Source organism: Anguilla rostrata, chromosome 4, assembly GCF_018555375.3.
Source record: "Anguilla rostrata isolate EN2019 chromosome 4, ASM1855537v3, whole genome shotgun sequence".
NCBI lineage: Eukaryota > Metazoa > Chordata > Actinopteri > Anguilliformes > Anguillidae > Anguilla > Anguilla rostrata.
In genome coordinates, this window is record NC_057936.1 from 8793010 (window position 1) to 8812638 (window position 19629).

The 19629-nt window shown below is 44.3% G+C and overlaps 2 protein-coding genes and 1 long non-coding RNA gene across 3 annotated transcripts; 2 read left to right on the plus strand and 1 right to left on the minus strand.

The window, feature by feature from the left end:
• Positions 1 to 849: 849 nt before the first annotated feature.
• Positions 850 to 10973, minus strand: lpxn (leupaxin). Its single transcript, XM_064330440.1, has 9 exons — positions 10811 to 10973; positions 8949 to 9067; positions 8201 to 8262; positions 7417 to 7513; positions 6818 to 7099; positions 6117 to 6290; positions 4212 to 4293; positions 2793 to 2941; positions 850 to 1873 (listed from the first exon to the last, which is right to left on the minus strand). Exons 1-9 carry the CDS (start codon positions 10821 to 10823, stop codon positions 1607 to 1609), a joined length of 1245 nt encoding a protein of 414 aa, XP_064186510.1. The 5' UTR covers positions 10824 to 10973; the 3' UTR covers positions 850 to 1606.
• Positions 3842 to 5004, plus strand: LOC135252418 (uncharacterized). The gene is made up of 2 exons (XR_010329410.1): positions 3842 to 3923; positions 4179 to 5004. It is a non-coding gene; the product is annotated as an uncharacterized LOC135252418 (long non-coding RNA).
• Positions 10974 to 11899: 926 nt separating the features above from the next.
• Positions 11900 to 19629, plus strand: znf692 (zinc finger protein 692). The gene is made up of 11 exons (XM_064334038.1): positions 11900 to 12099; positions 13065 to 13272; positions 14266 to 14297; positions 14493 to 15119; positions 15224 to 15305; positions 15392 to 15670; positions 16233 to 16310; positions 16966 to 17044; positions 17555 to 17669; positions 18555 to 18654; positions 19293 to 19629. Exons 2-11 carry the CDS (start codon positions 13106 to 13108, stop codon positions 19627 to 19629), a joined length of 1896 nt encoding a protein of 631 aa, XP_064190108.1. The 5' UTR covers positions 11900 to 12099; positions 13065 to 13105.

Below are 19629 nucleotides of genomic sequence, written 5' to 3' on the forward strand. Positions count from 1 at the left end.
GAGACCGTAAGGAAACAGAGACCGTAAGGAAACGAGACCGTAAGGAACAGAGACCGTAGGAACAGAGACCGTAGGAACGAGACCATAGGAAACGGAGACCGTAAGGAAACACGAGACCTAAGGAAACAGAGACCGTAAGGAAACAGAGACCGTAAGGAACGGAGACCGTAAGGAAACGGAGACCGTAGGAAACAGAGACCGTAGGAAACAGAGACCGTAAGGAAACAGAGACCGTAGGAAACAGAGACCGTAAGGAAACAGAGACCGTAAGGAACAGAGACCGTAAGGAAACGAGACCATAGGAAACAGAGACCGTAAGGAAACGAGACCTAAGGAAACGGAGACCGTAAGGAAACAGAGACGTAAGAACAGAGACCGAAGAAACGGAGACCTAAGGAACAGAGACGTAGGAACGAGACCTAGGAACAGGGCCGTAAGGAACGGAGACGTAGGAAACAGAGACCGTAAGGAAACGGAGACCGTGTTGCTGGAGATTGCGCTGAAATGACTTTCTGCTCGCTAAGATTACGACGCAGTTGCACAAGCCCAGATGAACACCGGCCTCGGTGGTGAACGTGACCACGTGACGCTAAGCTTGCACAACCTCCCCCAAATTTCCAAGAGACAATGAAATAACAGACAGAAAAATTGAATTTAACGTTCCGAGGGTCCGGGGGTCATGACAGTGCATGCTTACAATCAATTAACTAATGATCTCACCCATTGCAGGGAAACCTGCCACATACCAGAAGCAGTATGCAACCCAGGGCGAGAGGGCCTAGCTGCCAATACTGCATTTCATGTCATCTTCAGCTTTGGCTTTCTATAGTTTGGTTTGCTTTCTATCTGTTTGGGTTTTGTGTGTGTGTGTGTTTGTGTGTGGTGTCCAGTGTATGGTTTGTTTAAGAGACAAAATAAACGCTTGACAAAATAAAGAGAGACCCCCTCAGGCTCTCTCTCTCTCTCTTTCTTTCATTGTCTCACTCACTTGTTCTCTTTCTCTGACAGACTCGCTCTCTCTCACACACTCTCTGTCTCTCTCATTCTCTTGTTCTCTGTATCTCTCCTCTCTCTCTCTCTCATTCTCATTATTTATTTATTAAATTATTGGTATCTGTTTGGGGCATATTTGCTTCTTTGTAGGTGACATGGTCTCTATTCTATTGCTTTGTTCAGATTTTTTTTTCTGTTTGTTTTTCTTGTGTGTGTGTGCCTTGGTATTTGTTGTTCTTTTTCATTTGGTGGTTTCTTTATTTTGCTGTGCCGAATGGCACTAGGTATTGTACAATAAAGGTTTGTTAAAACTCAACTCAAACTCTCTCTCTCTCTCTCTCTCCCTCCCTCCCTGTTGTGTGGGCTTTTTTTATGGAAGTTCTGTATTTTTTGTTTGAACAATGCTTCAATTAAAGGGGTTTTAAAAATAGAATCTCATTCTCTCTTCCTCTTTCTCCCCTCTCTCTCCCTCTCACTCTCCTCCCTCCTCCCCTCTCTCCTCCTCCCCTCTCTTTCCCTCTCACCCTCTCCCTCTCTCTCCCCCCCTCTCTCCCATCCCTCTCTCTCTCCCCCCCCCTCCTCCCTTATCTCCTCTCCCCACCCCCCGCGCCTCTCACAGGAACAGCTTGTCGTGGCAGGTGCCGCAGTACGGTTTCCCGTCCTGCTCCTTGAACACGCCCTGGCTGAGCTGCTTCAGGCAGAAGGCGCACACGAAGTGCTCGGGGTGGAACTTGCGGTCCAGCGCCGCGATGCAGCGCCCCGAAATCGGCGTCCCGCACCCCCCGCACAGGTTGCCCTGACGGGAGTGGTAGTGCAGGGAGCAGAGGGGACGTCCGTCCAGCTCCATGAAGCACCCGTCCCGGAAGGGACTCATGCAATCCTGAGGAAAAGGGGGGGGGGGGGTCAACACCATTCTGCACGAACCACAGCTGGAAAGTCCGGGGTCCAGGAAGTAAAAGTCCTCCCCAGTATTTTGTTCCCGTCACCTGGATTTGCTAATTAGCACAGTTCTTCAGCCAGGAGGAAGAGCTGACTAGTGAAATCAGCTGGCTGAGTTCCTGGGTGGAGGAAACACATGGCTGGACATTTGCTTTCTGACCCCTGGACTTTCCACCTCTGACAGAAACTGATTAAGAAAGTTCAGAAGCGGAAGGGGAAGTAAACAGAACGGAATAAATCATAAATCAACAACCTTTTTTCTATTGAACTTTATTTCACATTAGAAAAATCAATTTACTGTTTGCCCGTTTCACTATCGATTAGACACAAAGGAGTAGGGAGAAGCTGTATAAGAACTCTTGACCATCATCGGCTGAGGAAAATCCAAAATCACTAGACTAAATCTACTTCAACACCCATGAAAACAGTACAGTTTGCATAAATCCTACCGCCCCAACCTTCACCCCCACAACTTGGCGCCATTATCTCCACAAAGACAACAATAACTATATTTACGTTATTCCACGTTCATTCCAAAAAAGTTTGGAAACTCCTGTTGTGTTGTGCCGGATTTGTGTACAGCTGCACACAACTGTTTTTAATTTTCCAAGAGCAATTTGCTCCGGATTTCCAATGGAAATGTACAAATGCTGCGCGATCACTGTCTCCAAATCCTGCAGCTGCGCTCTCTCCGGACAACTTGAGAGGAACTATTGCGGTTCGCCGGACATTTTACGCTTTTACGCATCCGCCGCTCTCATTTCCTTATAAGTAGACACGCAAATAAAAGGGAAGCGGTCACGTGACGTCTTGTCGAACGTACGATCCTGTGCGTCTGGGCTCCGGTTTGAGTGACTCACCGTGCAGACGAAGCAGTCGGGATGCCAGGTGCCGTTGGCTGCGGACAGGTAGTTCTCCTGCACGGGCTTCCCACATCCAGAGCACTTTGGCGCAAAGAGACGGTAAAAGTCTTTCTTGCAGTACGGCTTGCCGTCGCGATCCAGGAAGCCTTGTCCACACAGAAAATAAAAATGACAAAGGTTGAGCATCAGCGTTTGAGGTGCAATTCCCCATAATTTCAGCCAAGGACAGGAAATTAATTTCAATCAGTTATTTTATTGACTAATTCTGTTCAACTAATCAACTGATAACTCAGTTCTTTCTGTTAATGAGTTCAGTGAAATTAGTGCAAACAACTGACTGAACAAATGTTGATTCGGGTGAAGATACTTTTTAAAGTGACACAGTTTAGCATTGAATAGATAACTCAGCTCGTCTTTAGAATCTTTAAGTTTCCCCATTAACATGGCAGGCGTCACTGCTGTACTTTGGTTAGAAGGTACTTAAATGTATTATGTTTATGACGGCCAGTATAAATGGATAATATGTTTTTTATTTGCCCTTAATGAGAGTGTCTGGCAAGCGCATAAAAAATGGAAAACAACAAGCTGTTCCTCAGACTGCTTCTCTTACATAGCCTGCTTTTTATTCGCACAGTCTGTTTACACAGCAGGGTACTTGCTGACACAGTTCTAGTGAAGTTCCTTATTCAAGAGAACAACAGCAGTGTCTTACCCAGGAATTGAACTTGCAACCTTTGACAAGCCACATCTGTTCCCTAATCGTCATACTGAGCTGCCACGTGTTTCTGTGTCTGTTCCGCATGTTACCTGGAGTGTTCACTTAGCTACCTGTCCAATCGGCATGCAACCATGCCCCCATGCATCCTGCTCCTGCCGAATGGCTGAAGCTAAGCAAGTGTGGTCATTAAAGACCCCATGACACTTGTCGCAAAGAGTAGGGGGTTCCCTGGTGTCCTGGCTAAATTCCCAACCTGGCTCTTTTAAACTTGCCACCTAATCATCTCCTGATTTAACTGGCTAAAAATTTTTATCTCCCTCTCCACCTTAGCTAATGTGAGGTGAGCGCTCTGGCGCAAAATGGCTGCCGTGCATCACCCAGGTGGGTGCTACACATTGGTGGTGGGTGAGGTGAGTTATATTACATTACATTTATTTAGCAGACGCTTTTATCCAAAGTTTTTTTTAAAAAAGTGCATATCATGGTCATTGGAACAACTACAAAACAAAGGTTCTGTAAGGTACGATACTCATTTTGTACAGCTATTTATAGCCAAGAACACAGTTCAGCTCACGCAGATGAGTTCCCACCCATCGCTGTGAAGCACTTTGAAGCGTTCTGAAAAGTGCTACACAAATGCAATGATTCACCCATTCATCTGTCAGGACTCATCTCACAGAGGCGGACGTGCGACTCACCCTCCGTCCCGAAAACCTCCCCGCAGTGGTTACAGAAGAAGTGCTCTGGGTGCCAGGTCTGGTCCATCGCGGTCAGGATGTTCTGCCGTACGAGCACAGGCGCGCAGTGAGCCGGGTGCGAGGTCAGAGGTCAAAAACACATGTGAAAGGACTGTAACCCTTTTAGATGCTGCGATGGTGTCAGTGCACGATGTCAGCGATCCCCGAGCATTTTCAATGCAAAGGGTTTCTAAACAAAAACGGAGCCATGACGAAGAAATCCTCCCTGAATGAAGAAATTTGTATTTTGGCGAAAGTGGAGGTCTCTTTAGCATTGTGAAATTTGTTCCGATGTCTGAAGGGTTAAGGCGTGATTATCTGGTGGCCGACGAGGGAAAGGGCGAACAGAAAGGTGGATGGCTGGATTCAGATCAGTGAAGGAGAGAGAACGGCGAGTTCATAAACATTTCTTCCCGTTTACTCTGCGAAAGCGATCAGCGATCGTTCTCCGCGGACCGTTTTCCAGGTGTCCTGCCCAACTGTGGACGCAAATGTGGAATTTTCGTTTCGTTTTTTTTTTTTTAGTGCCGAATTTGTCCTGGTATGCGAGAAAAAAAAACGGGAGCGGTCAGCTGCGCCGGGGCCTAAATCGATCGGAGAAGCGCGTAAACAGTCCTGACGCGCCGCAGCTGATGCCGACGGCACCCGTCCATTTTCGCGGGACTTTGTTTGCGTTGGGCCCAAACCCAGACTGAGTCTGGCCCGCGTGTGTAAACAGGCGCGCGTTCATCCAAACACAAACACACGCCTGTGCGAGAAAAAAATTCAAACAAAGAGCTTCACATTAAATTCGGGCGGACAGACAGACAGACAGACAGACAGATTGACGGACAGACTACGAATGTCAGTGAAAAGGCTTTCTGTACACCTGTCCACCTGTGTACCTGTATCCACTGAGCAGCTGTATGGACCCAATGAAGGAAAAAAAATAAAATAAAATGGATTATGGGTAATATCCTCCTAAGACTCCTAAGGCAATTCATTTTTGTCCCTTGTAGAGGACATGAGTTTCTGGTCTTCATCTCTAGAACCACATATTCTTCTATGCTGAAGCCTGCACTACAAGGGACATTCAATAAAAATGTAATAAATAATATTTTTTGAAAATATTTTAACTGCAACGTGTTTTTGTCATCCAAGACACTTGTATTATGGTAAAAAAAATAAAAAATAAAACTTTTTTTCTGCCAGGACTCAGGCCAATATATAATGTAGATCTGTTATGGTTAAAACTGTCATTACTTCTGTAGAGAAACCCTGAAACCTGCCAAACTCCCAGTGCTGTATATACAGTGACTGCTATTCCAAGCATGGCTGAGCGGAGAACGTCTTGAGATCTCTTCACATCGGCTCCAGGCTGTGAAACGAACTGCCTGTGGGGCCCGTTTGGCCCCTGCTACTAACATTAGCCTTTCGCTCAGCACCCCACCGTACCGTTCCGAGGAACTGCTTGTTGACAGTATTGGGTAATATGTTAGCATTAACCCTCTGAGCAATAGGGTTTTTTTGGAATGTTGTTTTTTTTCTCCAAAATTCTAAGTCAGTGATCTGGAGCTCCACTGCTTTCAGTTACCAGCAGTGATTGTGACATCATCATTAGAATGTTCATTTGAGAACATTCTAATCATTTGCGATCTTGCACCTTGAAGATGTCTGATAATCTAATGACATGCAGGTTAGGCTACTTGGGCGGGGCACTCAATGGTCATTCTGCAAGAGAACATGCGTGCTCACTCAACCTACCCTGTATAAATAAACGGTTAAATTTTTAAAAAATTATGTGCGCTCTGTCACCAAAGTGAGTCGGATAGGCCGTTGTACTTGGCAAAAGGGAGATCCAGCTTTTCTGACAGGTGAAAGGGGTACCTGTAGAATGGGGCCTTTGCAGTACGCGCAGCGGGGAGAGAAGAGGTTCTGGTAGTCCTTCTCGCAGTAGGGCTTCCCGTCTCTCTCGAAGAAGCCGCACGTGCCGAGTTCTGTCCCGCACGAGGAACACACGAAGTGTTCGGGGTGCCACACCTCTCCCAGAGCTGTGATCATCTACAGGTGGATTTTGGGGGGGGGGGGCGGCAGGGTGCCAGACAAAAAAAAAGCATTTTTATATATTAACTGATGTTTTTCTTATGTATTTACACTTTATTTCAAATCAGAAAATGCGTTGCATACTGTGCATGTATTTTTACACTGATAGTGTAAAAATACTGTTGTGTACTATGTACTATACGATGCCTACACTTTCCATGGATTTACCCACACATTTTTCAAGTCATTTTTGTGCCATGAAAATGATAAGAAATGATAATTGATGGTAAATTATAAGGGGAAAATATTGAAGACTACTGATAAGTATATCTCAATCACAACATTAAATCCCCGTCTTTCTTAGATGAAATTATGTTTTACATCATCAAGCTATATTATTGGTGGGGGGGGGGGGTATTTGGCCTGTTTTGCAATATTGGGAGGCTATAACTCCCTATACCCCCATACATTTTACACAATCAAATAACAACTATCATGCCACAGTTGTGCTGGCTGACCATCGATTGCCTTCGTAGATGACATACCTTTCCCACAATGCACTTGCCGCAGGCAGTGCAGAGGCCTTTGGCGGAGGTGCGCACGCCCATCCTCTCCATGTCAGAACGTAGGCCCCCAAGGAGGTCATCTATGGAGGCCCCAGTGGGTTCGTTTGTCTTCCCAGGTGCCTGATCAGAATCCTCAGCTGCACGGGATTTGCCCTCGCCCGCGAGTTCGACGTCCGCGTCCTTCGTCTCCTTTCCTCCTTTGCTTTTTTGGGATTTCCGAACGAGCGGAGGGGGGCCTGATGTGGCTGGCAAGTCCGAGAGCTGAAAGAAAATACTAAATTAAATATTTTAAACCGCCCAAAATGTCTTTATACTGTTAAACATGTTATCTATTGGGCAGTGCAAGTCTGATGCTCTAAACCGGTTTTTCCTCTTGGATCAGAGATTCCTTATTTTGAGCATGTCACGTTTGAGTACACCGCCCCCTGCTGACCAGTAACGCTAAGTCGTGTAATAATTCCATGCAACAAGTTGCGAAATGTAAAACTCTAGAATACAGAACTGAGATATTTTCAAGGTGCTTAAATATGATAGCAGACCCACGAGTGATTAAATGTGTGCCAGATATAAGATGTTACCCCTAAATTCAGGCCCAGTAGCTCCTGCATGATGGAGTCCAGTTCTTGTGTGGCCGAACGGGGACTCAGAGTGGCCTCTACAGGGTCTGGAACTTCGCTGACAGGGACAGACAGAAAAGGGCCATGAGACTAAAAAAAAACCTTGCAGAATATCAGAGTAAATCACGGGAAATCAGACACCCTAAGAGCACTTATTCAAAACAAACACAGGGAGAGAATGTGAGGAAAAGCAAATGGCAGCTTGGGGGTCATTTGAAGCAGCCGGAGGGAAATTTGGAGATGGAAGAAGATGATGGATGAAGCTGAGAAACACAGTGTGAGGAGAGGAGACATGTAGACCAAAGACCCAGCAGTTCAGTCTCGACCACTGTTGAGGACATCAGTATCAATAACCATATATTCTACTATGCTGAAACATACAGTAAAAGGGAATTAAAAACAAAATAAATGATATTTTAGAACATTTGTTCACTGAAACATTTTTTATGATCCAATTCTCTTGTATTATGTAAAAGATACATTTTAATAATTAAACTTATTTTTCTGCCGGGTCTCAGGAGGAGAGAGGGAAGACATGAAATATTGGCTGAACAACTGTCTCCATCCCCAACCGCAGCTCGTACGAGGAGAGGGTTCTGATGCAAAATGGCCGCCACGCATCACCCAGGTGGATGCTGGACACTGTTGGTTGTTGTCGGGGTGACCTTTGCCCCTGCACTGCAGCCTGGTTACTGCTGAGCGAATGCAGACGTGACCTGCATCAGTCGATCTATTTGTGTCTCACCTGTACACGTGGTCACTGTTCGGGTCCTGGGCCGGAAGTGTAGAAATATATACAGGTGTGATCTGGTGAAAGAGAGTCCACATCTGACCTCGGCTAAACCCAAGTTTGTGCATGCAATACAGGATCCACACAACTCCCATTAAACACCACCATTACCCAAGATTCAACTCCCATTAAATACCATCATTACCCAAGACTCAACTCCGATTAAACATCATCATTACCCAAGACTCTCTGTTGTCTCTTTTCGAGGGAGCTCTAGTCTCTCACGAGGAGCAAGAGCACCCCTGGGTGGGCTCCCCTGTAATTCGAACCCTAGATGTCCTCCTCTGACTCATCTCTGTACAAACCTGCCTTGTGAGCTGTGGTGTGATAAGCAGCGCTTGACCTCATGTGGTTCAGAGGAGGACTCAAGCTTGTCTGCGCTCTCCTCAACCTTCAGCAGAGAGTCCAGCAATGCATGCTGGTATATATAGATCAATATTGTCCCCCCATCCTCCCCCTCCTGCACCCCAGCTACTCAGTATGAATTCCATCCATCTATTATGTAACCCATTTATTCCTGATAAGGGTTGTCGAAGGGGTAGGAGCTTATCCCAGCATGCACTGTGAGAGCGGCAGGAAAGCACCCTGCGCAGGTCACAAATCTATTGCAGGGCACGCACACCATTGACTCACACACTCACGCCTACAAACAATTTATATCCTCAGTGTGAACTATAAAACTTTAAAACTTTGTGGTGACTACCTGTCCATGTGTGCTGGATCTTTCATTCTTTCCAGTTTGCTCCGAATTCTTCTGAGTGATACCTGCGGGGCCTGGAGCATTCTGGGAAGACGTCTGTGCTAACTCTTCCAGGAGAAAGTCTAAAAAAATAATAACAATAATAATTTATTGCTAAATAATGTACAACACACATACAAGCGTGCACAGGCGCGCCTCTTAAAACGTGGGTGTCCAGTCTTATCCGAAACGAGCCGGTGTGGGTTTTTGTTCCAGCCGGTTTTTCGGAAAGCAGTTCCGTTGATTCTAATCTTAGATCTTACACAATGCTTCTTCCGCTTGACTGTACATAACACACATACTGAAGCACGGACTGACTTTCGCCCTGCAGGGCGTGATATCAGCGCACCACAATATGATTAATACTTCCTGGAGAAGTGATATCACACAATGTGCCGTGGCTTCCCTTGCTACAGCAGAAGTGAAACGTAGAAAGTAGCGAGTAAAAACACTTCAAATCAAATGCCCCAACTCTCTGCTCAGGCCTGGCTGTTAGCTAACAGTTCACATCTGTCAATTTCTGTGACACAATCACTCTCCATCACACGTGCATGCAGACAGGCATGCACTGCATGTGCTATTCTTTTGGAAGGCTATTTATATCCTGAGTGAGCACACATGTACATCTCACTGGAGACAAACCAGTAAAGGGAGGGAAGATTGAGAAATAAGTTCCATTTTATTTTTATCACAAGCACAATATGGGCTTATTAAAACATACTCATTGATCTCGCAGTGAAAATTAAACTGCTTCTTAAATATTTCTCAAAAAGCATGTAGACTTGGAATAACATCCAAATATGGCCACGGTTAGGTCCTTCATCTCTGCCCCAGATCTGGAGAAACTCATCCACGCTTTTATTCTCTCCCGCCTCGACTATTCTAACTCCCTGTATACCAGCCTTAGTCGGAAATCAATCCACCGCCTACAGTTAGTTCAAAATGCTGTAGCTCGGCTCTTAACTCAGTCCAAAAAAATGTGATCATGTCACCCCTGTCTTAGCATCATTGCATTGGCTGCCAGTTTATCTTAGGATTGATTTTAAAATTCTTTTAATTACTTTTAAGACCGGGCATGGGATGGCCCCTCCCTATATTTCTGATCTTTTATCCCCCTGTGAGCCAGGACGCAGACTGAGATCCTCAGGTAAGGCTGAAAACCAAAGGCGACAGGGCCTTTGCTGTCAGAGCCCCTAGACTTTGGAACATTCTGCCAGAAAATATCAGGCTTGCAGAGTCAGTTCCCCATTTTATTTCACTTCTAAAGACATATTTTTATAATATAAGCGTTTATTGGGTGATTTATTTATTTATTTATTTTTTTTAAAAAACATTATTTTATTATGTTTATTTGTTTCTGTGTTTTGTATTGACTATTGTGAAGCAATTTTGTTACCTGTATTGAAAAGTGCTATACAAATAAAGCTATTATTATTATTATTATTATTATTATTATTATTATTATTATTATTATTATTATTATTGTCTAGTGTGGTTTCTGTCTTGGCCAAGTCTCCCTCAAAAAATATGTTTTATCTCAAATGATTTCCTGGTGAAATAAACAACCATGCACAAAATATGTTATAGGCCACATCAATTTCTATATTCTTGCCACTCATTTAAGCTGGCTGCCTATATGGCTGTTTGTTTGTCTACAGCAAAAATACCTTCTTCAAAATGTGCCCTATCCTGCAAATCCCTGCCTATCCCCTCTCCTGTCCTCTTCTAACGTCTCACCATGTCCTAGCCATCCAAGGACATATGTTCTTTCCTGACTTGAGGAGAACGAAGACTGTGTACTGAAGAAAGCGATAAAAAACACTCACCTAGTTCGTCCATGCTCGCTCAGTGATGTTTGCAGGCTGTCTGTCGATTCGGTGTGGGAGGAGAGGTTTGTGTGGCTCTGCCTTTGGCACATCTGAAAAGATGCATTTGTGCAAAAGAGAGATCTGACTTGCTGACAGTTGGGTTACATCCTGTTAGATGGCTCACAAGACCGAAACTGCAGCTTCCTGTTGGTAGTTTGACTAGGTAAAAACGACAGGCCTGCACTGTGCACATTAAATGGGTTAAGAGCGCCTCTGTCTCTGTTTTATTTGCAATTCTTTTTGCACTTAGTTTTTGTTTGGATGTTTCTAATCTTACTTGTCATTCGGAGTGATAAAGTTCAACTTGTTTTCCCCAAAAATAAAAAGACATGAAATAAACCTGTATCATACACCATGATGTGATACCCTTACCCTTCCTCTTACCCTCATCTTGATAAGCAACACATCTGTTTTCCTCTAAGGCACCGGTGCCTCTGTCAAACGGGCTAAAATTGCATTGAACTGCATTGAATTGTGCCTTTATTTCCATAATATCTACCATCAAGCCTATTTAATGTTTTCAATTTGCTTGCTGTATTTAGTTCTAACATGGGCTTTAGAAAAACTCTTGCATCTTAATTTGATTTTCATTCTAGAATGCATAATGTTGATATTACGTACACTATGATGGTGTTGAAGTCCTATTAACATTTAGCTTTTTATTCTAGATCTTGATTGATCTAATAATAACGGCTGTTGCTGACTGATGACTAATCCATGAGCACAGCATCATAATGAACATCAAACATTCTATATAATGTTAATTACTATGGCCCCCTTAAAGTGTAATCTACCGGAAATGATGTCCACTTCAACCTGATTTAATTTACTTGAAGTGTCTATAGTTTTTCAGTTAGCAGTAATTTAATTTCAGACTTTATTTTAAGCAATAGAGGCATAATTTCGTTGTGGGCATAAACAACCATTGTATTTATTTTCACTGCAGTAATGTACTCGTAAACCAGACGTATTAGACTAGTTTTCTCAGTTGAACTACATTTCCCATAGTCATAAAGTTGCCGTGGAGGTTCATGGGAATAAAATACAGACCGCGTCCACTTCCTATCATCCAACATCTCCAGTTCCTGTACAAATCTCAAGACAACTGGTTTTGTCATGATTAAACTTTTAAATGAAACGATGAATGAAAGGTGTCGTGCTTTTTTCATTTGTAACGAAATAGCCAGCTTAAGAGAATAAATACTACGTGGTGTGGAGTCAAACAACAACTAGAAACATCTACCAAGGTTTGTACCGAAGCGATCTTACTTAAAAGGGCAACTGGATAATGGCGGGTGGGACCCGCTAACATCAACAAGAAAAATGGTTGTATACCTGTTGTATTTTCTGATTTATGTACTTTTTGTGACACCGACACTTTTTTGCCGGTGTTTATTTGTGGTTTAATCTATTTAAACACTTTTTAGATTAACGTCTATGGAGAACAGTCAGAATGCATAGTTTATTCGAGTTCTTTCTTCCAATAAACTCCGTAGTGTAAAGACGCGTGAAGACTAATTTACTGCCGGTCAGAGATGAAGCTGGCTACTGTGCCGTACTTTAATACGGTTAACTGTCACCGGGGTTTATTAAATCGGTTGATATTTCAGCGCCCTCAAATAACTGAAGATATTATTCTTGCGAGAGTTTCAATATGAATTGTACTTTTAAATGAAAACCTTTTCACAAAATAGACTTTAAAATTGTATTGGAATGAATAATATGGTAATCATTCACTTTTATCAATCATTTAAGTGTGTGCATGTGTATATATAGCTACTTATTACATTTTTTAAATATACATTATTTTATCGTTTAGCCCGCACTGCAGTCAAGCGGCATAAGAACTGTTAAATGATATAGGCTATTCATAAGATGTTCTTCCTCCTTTATTTTAGGTAACTGCTATATAACTGTGGAACAACATTTTCTCCACTAAAACAAATTGTTATAGCGTGCACGTGTGCTCTGTCATGCATGTTAAAAGATCAGATTGCAAGGGTTAGGGCTACAGTTTGCCGTGAACTGAGCCCCAAAAATGGAAACGTGAAATATCCGTTATAAAAGCTATTTAAAAAACCAAGGCAATTCGATTTACACGGTAATCTCATCTTTTTGTTGACAATGTGCAATTCAGAAATGTTTATCATATATTGTAACTTGGACGTCTCCTGTGACCAATGATTATTTAATTATTGTTTGTATGTTGCAGATAAGTGTTTCTTTAATCCCTCCACAAATCCCGGTGTGGCGATGTCTTCCCCAAGAGATGCTCAACGACGGCAACGGCGCAGGGAGCTGGACGCCAGGCGGAGCAAGTCGCGGGTTCGCCTGGGCGCGTGTCTGCAGAGCTGGGGTCAGCTGAAGGAGAGGCTCGGGTTCGCCCTCCATTCGGAGCTCGCGCAGCATCTGCTAGAGAGGTGCGTTTGCCGTCAAACATCGGGAAAACCGCCAGATCATTAAGTTGTAACAGTTTTTTTTATGATCTGCATTTTAATTAATACTATTAGCATCTCTAATCTATGTCTATGGAATTGTGTTTCTACTACCTATGTAAGGTCACTGCTGGGCTATTGTAATAAAGTGTTATTAGAACAGGAAAGCAAATGTCACGCGTTTAACATGATTATGAACATGACTAACTGTAACTAGATAAACAGGCAGAACTTTTTATTCAATCAACCGCAAACGAGTCTAGTCCTGACTGGCTCAGGTGTATGACATATTTTTCAGGCCAATTTCAGTTAAGAGCTTTTGGGTTGGGAGTCTGTCTGATCTGTCCCATCAGCCCTTCAAACAGATTTTGATGGTAGGGATAAACACAGGGCGGCCTTAAGACTGGCTTAGTGGCAGCACAGCCTTTCCCTATCTACAACCCTAATGCGCGTCATGTTGAAAATCGGAAAACATTTAAAGTACAATGTTTTTACTTTCAGTCAGTGACTGGCATTATGATTTTTAATAACTTGGTGATCATTTATATCTAAGGCTGCTGAAAAAGTTTAAATCTTAATTGACGTTTCTATGGGAAAAGGCTTTTGTATTTTACTTATGTTTATTTCACTGAGGCCCGTATGCAGGGGTGTAGCACAAAATTCTGAGCCCTATACATAAGCAGTCTCTGTGGGCCCCCTTCCTCTCTTGATCCATGTCTCTCACACATCATTCCAGGCTTTTCGAAGGCCCTCCCCCCATTTGGGCCCTGAGTAGTCAGTCCCACTTCCCCCCCCCACTACGACGCCCCTGCCCGTATGACAGGTGCTTGTTGGGTCATGTTGATATTTTGAACACAGTTCTCTCTTGTGAAGGTATTTACATGCAGATTGTGAATGGGGTCTATGAGGTGATGTCACTCAATGACTGCTGTATTGCCGCATTAAATATTTTTGACGTTCCCCTCCCCCCCCTTTTAGCTACTTCTCCAAGGCCTGTGTCAAGTGCTCTGGTAAATAAGTCATCATACTACTTACATTTTCATTCTTATTGTATTACTATACCATTATATGATTGTTAGATATGATATGCAATTTATGGTAATGGTCTACTTCAGGTTTGACTGAGGTAGATGCTCTCCCCTGACTTGCAGCGCATTGTCAAATATAAATGTGACAAACATTCTTATTGGTTCCATTTTTTTCAGTTGGGAGGGGTGAGGCAAAGGGGGTGAAGCCTGTGGTGACATCAGAGGAATCCCTCCAGTGCCTGGTGCTGCAGGTCCATTGCCATGGGCAACGGTGCCCCCTTCCTCCCAACCTACAGCCTGCTGGTGCTGTGGAGGGTCAGGCCGCTGGGGCGGGGCAGGCTGAGGGGGAGGGGCAGAGCAACAGACGCAAAAGAGAAGAGAAAAAAGGCAGGAAAGACGTTCGGCTGGAGATGCGGCCTACGGAGGGGCGGGGAGAATCAGGAGAGGGGGCTCAGTCAGAGCTCTGTCTGAGGTACGCCTGCCAAGGGGGGCACGTTTTGGCCTGGTGCCCCTCCAGGACTGGCCAAGAGGGGTGCGGGGCGGACGGGGGGAGGGCGGAGGAGCTCGCTGTCCCTGCTGGTGCGAGCCCATCCAGAGAACGAGGGAGGAGGAGACCGATGGAGGAGAAGAGAGAGAGCAGCAAGGAGGAAGCCTGCTTTTCAGGGAAGACCAGGAGGTGCAGCAAAGCAGGGTCTACAGAGGGGAGTCAACACGCGGAGGAGGAGCAGGAAGAGGAGGAGGAAGAGGGGGTACAGGAGGAGGAGATAGTCACTGGGACTGAGACTGGAGAGAGCACCACACCAGGTAAATGTTAATGTTTTATATTTCCTATTTTAATTATTACATAATTGCTATATTTATTTGTCAGTATTTTGTAGTTCAGCCATTTATGGTTCTGTATTTTTCAGGGAGTATGTGTGTACAGGAAGTTGAGCCAGAGATGGAGAGGGATCAGGTAACAACAGAGTTTCCGCAGTCACGGGAAGATTGGTAAGATGGCGTTTCAAACCTTACCGAAAGTTTCTTAAAATGTTTGTTCTGCGCTCATTTTAATCTGGTTGGGTCTGCATCGACAGTCAGCTCCCTGGTGAAGAAGAAAGAGAAGCAGGCAGCCCAGACGTGCAAACTGACAACAACTACATTCCATCCCCTTCACGGGCCAATCCTGGCTGTCCCTCTTACAGCAGTGACATAACTTCAGGCAAACCCACCAGGGAGGTCAAAAAGAAGCCATATTCTCCCCACGGTGACTCAACTGTAATACGACAAAAGACCACTAGGGGGAAACAGAGGAAAGCAGTTCAGCCTGCACAAGCCAGATCTAGTCCACGGATAAGCAAGCAGGAAAACAAAAGGTGTGCTAGTTTTACCTAAGATCCTCATTTGTTTAAACTGAGTGATGATGAAGTAGCAGTACTGTGTTGTTAAAGATGGTTGGTCCATTGACAGTACAATATTGAGTCATATGAATTTTAAATACCATGACCTTTTAAGTAGCAGTAATACAGACCATTTTAAATGCAACATCTAGCATTCAGAAGAAAACCCTTCTTTCATATAATTGTACTGTATGGCTGGTAATGTGTTTAATTGAAAATTGGTTGTGCAGGATGCTCATTAGATTTTACTTGCACTGAAATAATTAATGTATTTCATTAGGTCTTCTTAAACAGCCTAATTTCATTACACCAAATGTATGCTTCTGTTACAGTCTTACTTTTCCGAATATGCATTTACTTTTTTTTCTCGTTTTTGACGTTACGTGTGTTTGTTTCCTGTCGAGTGTAACGTTGTCCTTTTTGTCCAGAACTTTCAAACCGTGACTCAGAGCTGGCCGAGGAGAAAAGCAGTGAAGGCTGGCGTGATGAAAGGGTTGAAGATAAGATATAAACAGTGCGTTCTTTTATTTGTTTCCAGAAGCACCGTACCAAAGAGGTTGGGAGACGATGACATTTCTCAGATTAGCGGCAAAAGAAAAAGGTGCGTGCGCGACGCGTGTGCTGCTTTCACGGATCTCCCATGATGGCGTGTATTATCCTCCTAGCGTGTTTTGGAGTTCATGCGTGTAATGCAGCTAAGAGCAGAAGAATGCGTAATGACGTAAATGGCCATTCAGGCCATCTAGGCTTATTATTCTCCTACAGTTTGCTGAGGTATCCAAAGGTCTTTACCTCTGTGACATTAATTGGCAAGCGGCTTCACACATTGCTTACATTACATTACATTCCAGGCATTTAGCAGACGCTCTTATCCAGAGCGACTTACACAACTTCTTACATAGCATTTACACTGCATCCATTTATACAGCTGGGTATATACTGACACATTGCAGGTTAAGTACCTTGCTGAAGACCAGCTCCTTACCCATTATAACTACTAAACTGCCGGACCTGTGATAACGGTGTGTGTATATAAAAGTACTTCCTCATCGTGTGGAATTTACCTCGAAGTAATTTCCCCATGTGTGTATTGTTCTACTGGCACAATTTACCCTGAAAGGTGTTGTAGGCCTGTTTTACAGCTGCGGTACATTTAACTGCGGTAGAACAAAATATACAAAGTTTTCCTTTTTTTTCCATTTTAAAACAATGTCTCAAATAAGACATTTATTTAATTGGTCTCATGCGTTTATTATCTGTCTCTGGCACAGGAAAGCAACACCCAGAGATATTTTGCCATGCGAGTTCGACGGCTGTGGAAAGATATTCTCATCCCGGCAGTACCTCAATGTGAGTACTCCTCTACGAGGCTTTGACGAGACATTGTGAGAAAAGCACAAATTCTTCTGATACACCAAACACTCACTTTCTGTTTCCCATTAATCCTGCATTCCCTACTTACCTATAGGAGGTTCCAACAGGTAACAGGAGTTTTTTTGTGCAGTATTACTGTAGAGTTCGATGCCATATTCTTTTGCCGCCCAGTAACCCTTTAAGGTGTAAGATCACAAATATGTGATGAGAATGTTCTTAGTTGAACATTCTAATGGTGATGTCACAATCACTACTGGTAACTGAAAGCGGTTCAGTTCTAGAACACTGAAAATCATTTAAAAAATAATAAAACCTGCTCTTCAAAGGGTTAATTTATTTTCAGAAGGAGCATCAAACTGGAATGTTTCTTTCAACAGCAGGGAGATGGAACTTTTCATTGTTAGGAATATGGAGCTGAGCATCTTGAGTCTGAAGGACGGGTGGTGAGAACACCAGGTGCAGTGACTCTCCCATCTTGCCTTCCAGCACCACATGAAGTACCAGCACTTTCACCAGAAGACGTTCGCCTGCTCTCACCCCTCTTGCGGAAAGTCTTTCAATTTCAAGAAGCACCTGAAGGAGCATGAGAAACTACACAGCAGTGAGTCTTTCCTCTCCATGGGTAACACACAGAGGGGTACAGGGTAACACACACTGAGGTACAGGTGAAGTTTAGAGTCCTCAGCAGTGGCAAATAGAAGCAGATGAGCCTTTTTTATATTCGGACACAATGACCAACACAGTAATTCGATGTAGAACAGGCAGTCAGTCTGTCCTTTTCCTTTAAATTATATTCCCCCTACAATGCTATTGGACCACACAGGGCTGTCCTCACATTGCCTGAGAAAAAATGCGTGCTGCTCCCAACATGATAAACTTAAAGCACAGTGTAAGCACGGGTAAAAGTCAGACCTGTGTATGCTCTACATAATGCTATTCTCTTGGAACATTATAACTGTTTATGAAACCCTGTGCCTTTAAGTAAACCATTAATGTACATTCAGTGCTTTCGCTATAAAGCGGCTCAACAGTTTACATTATTCTGTATGGATGAGTGGCTACCTCACAATGTCTGCAAGTGCTGTGATTTATGTGTGTATACTCTTGCCCGCGAGATTAAAGTTTAGTGGCTTTATCAAAGCTTTATCTGAGTGACAAATGAAAGGAAGAGAAAGCTTGCAGTCTCTTTCACATCTCAGCTGAGATCAAAAGCAAGCCAGCCGGCAAGATGGCAAGTCTTCATGAAAAAAAATCTGAAAATGTCACCAAGTAATGCTGCCTGTATAAAACTGACCATTAACAATATAAACAACGGTTTCCATAACAATCGAGGTTTGAGTTGGTTGAAGGGGCTGTCTTATCGCCTGATGACTTTCTGATGTGAGCCAGCCATAAAGGACAGTACAATCAAAGCCCATAGAGAGTACTACTGAATCTCTGGTAAAGTGGAAAGTAAATGTGCTTTTGTGACGCTTGTCTCCGGGAGACCAGAGAGACTACATCTGTGAGTTCTGTGCCCGAGCTTTCCGGACCAGCAGCAACCTGATCATCCACCGCAGGATCCACACCGGGGAGAAACCACTGCAGTAAGTCTCTGCGACGAAGAAGAAACGCACAACTGGCTGGCGAACGTTGCGTGAGAGGGAGCATGGCACTGGCTGTGGCTGTCGGGGTGATCGTGGTAGTTACCAGTTGTTGGTTCAGTAGGTTGTTGTTGTTGTTTTGGATTAGCACTGAGGTTTTAGGATAGGGTTTGCCGACCCTGGTCTTGGAGAAACACATCAAAAGCAAGCCAGCCGTCTTCAGGTTCTTGCTTTCACTTTCAAATACGCAACCAGTTCCGACCCAAGAAACTGGGTATAGTGAGGTAATGCAGTGACCAACCACTTTATTTCATTACATGCTGACTGACAATGAAGCCAGCCAACTCTGTGGCTCCTCAGGACCAGGACCAGGGGCACCCACTGATATTAGTTAATGTAGACACAAGACAAGACAGATTCTAGGCTACATTTCAGATACTTTGTTCTTGTTACTTTATTGCTATTACTTTATATAGTTAGAAATATAATGCCATAATACTTTGTTCTTATTACTTTATTGCTATTACTTTATATAGTTAGAAATATAATGCCATAATACATGTTTAGCTCCTTTGGTTTACTTAGAGGGTATAGTCGTTGTGGGCGTGTCCGTTTGATGGTTGACCTCTGTTGCCGGGCAGGTGCGAGGTGTGCGGCTTCACCTGCCGCCAGAAGGCCTCGCTGAACTGGCACATGCGCAAGCACGACGCCGAGAGCGGCTACCAGTTCCCCTGCGAGATCTGCGGCCGCCGCTTCGAGAAGAGGGACAACGTGACCGCCCACCGCAGCAAGAGCCACCCGGACCACACCCCCGGCCCCGCCCCCGCCGCAAACCCGGCCGCCCCCGCCTCCGAAACTCCCTCCCCGCTCCCCGAGCGCTCGGCCCTGGCCTCGGACGACCCCGCCGACCCCGTGCACAGCGCCGACCTCGCGGGCCGGTCCAGCGACCCCGGCGACCTTTCTATCGTGGTGATGTGA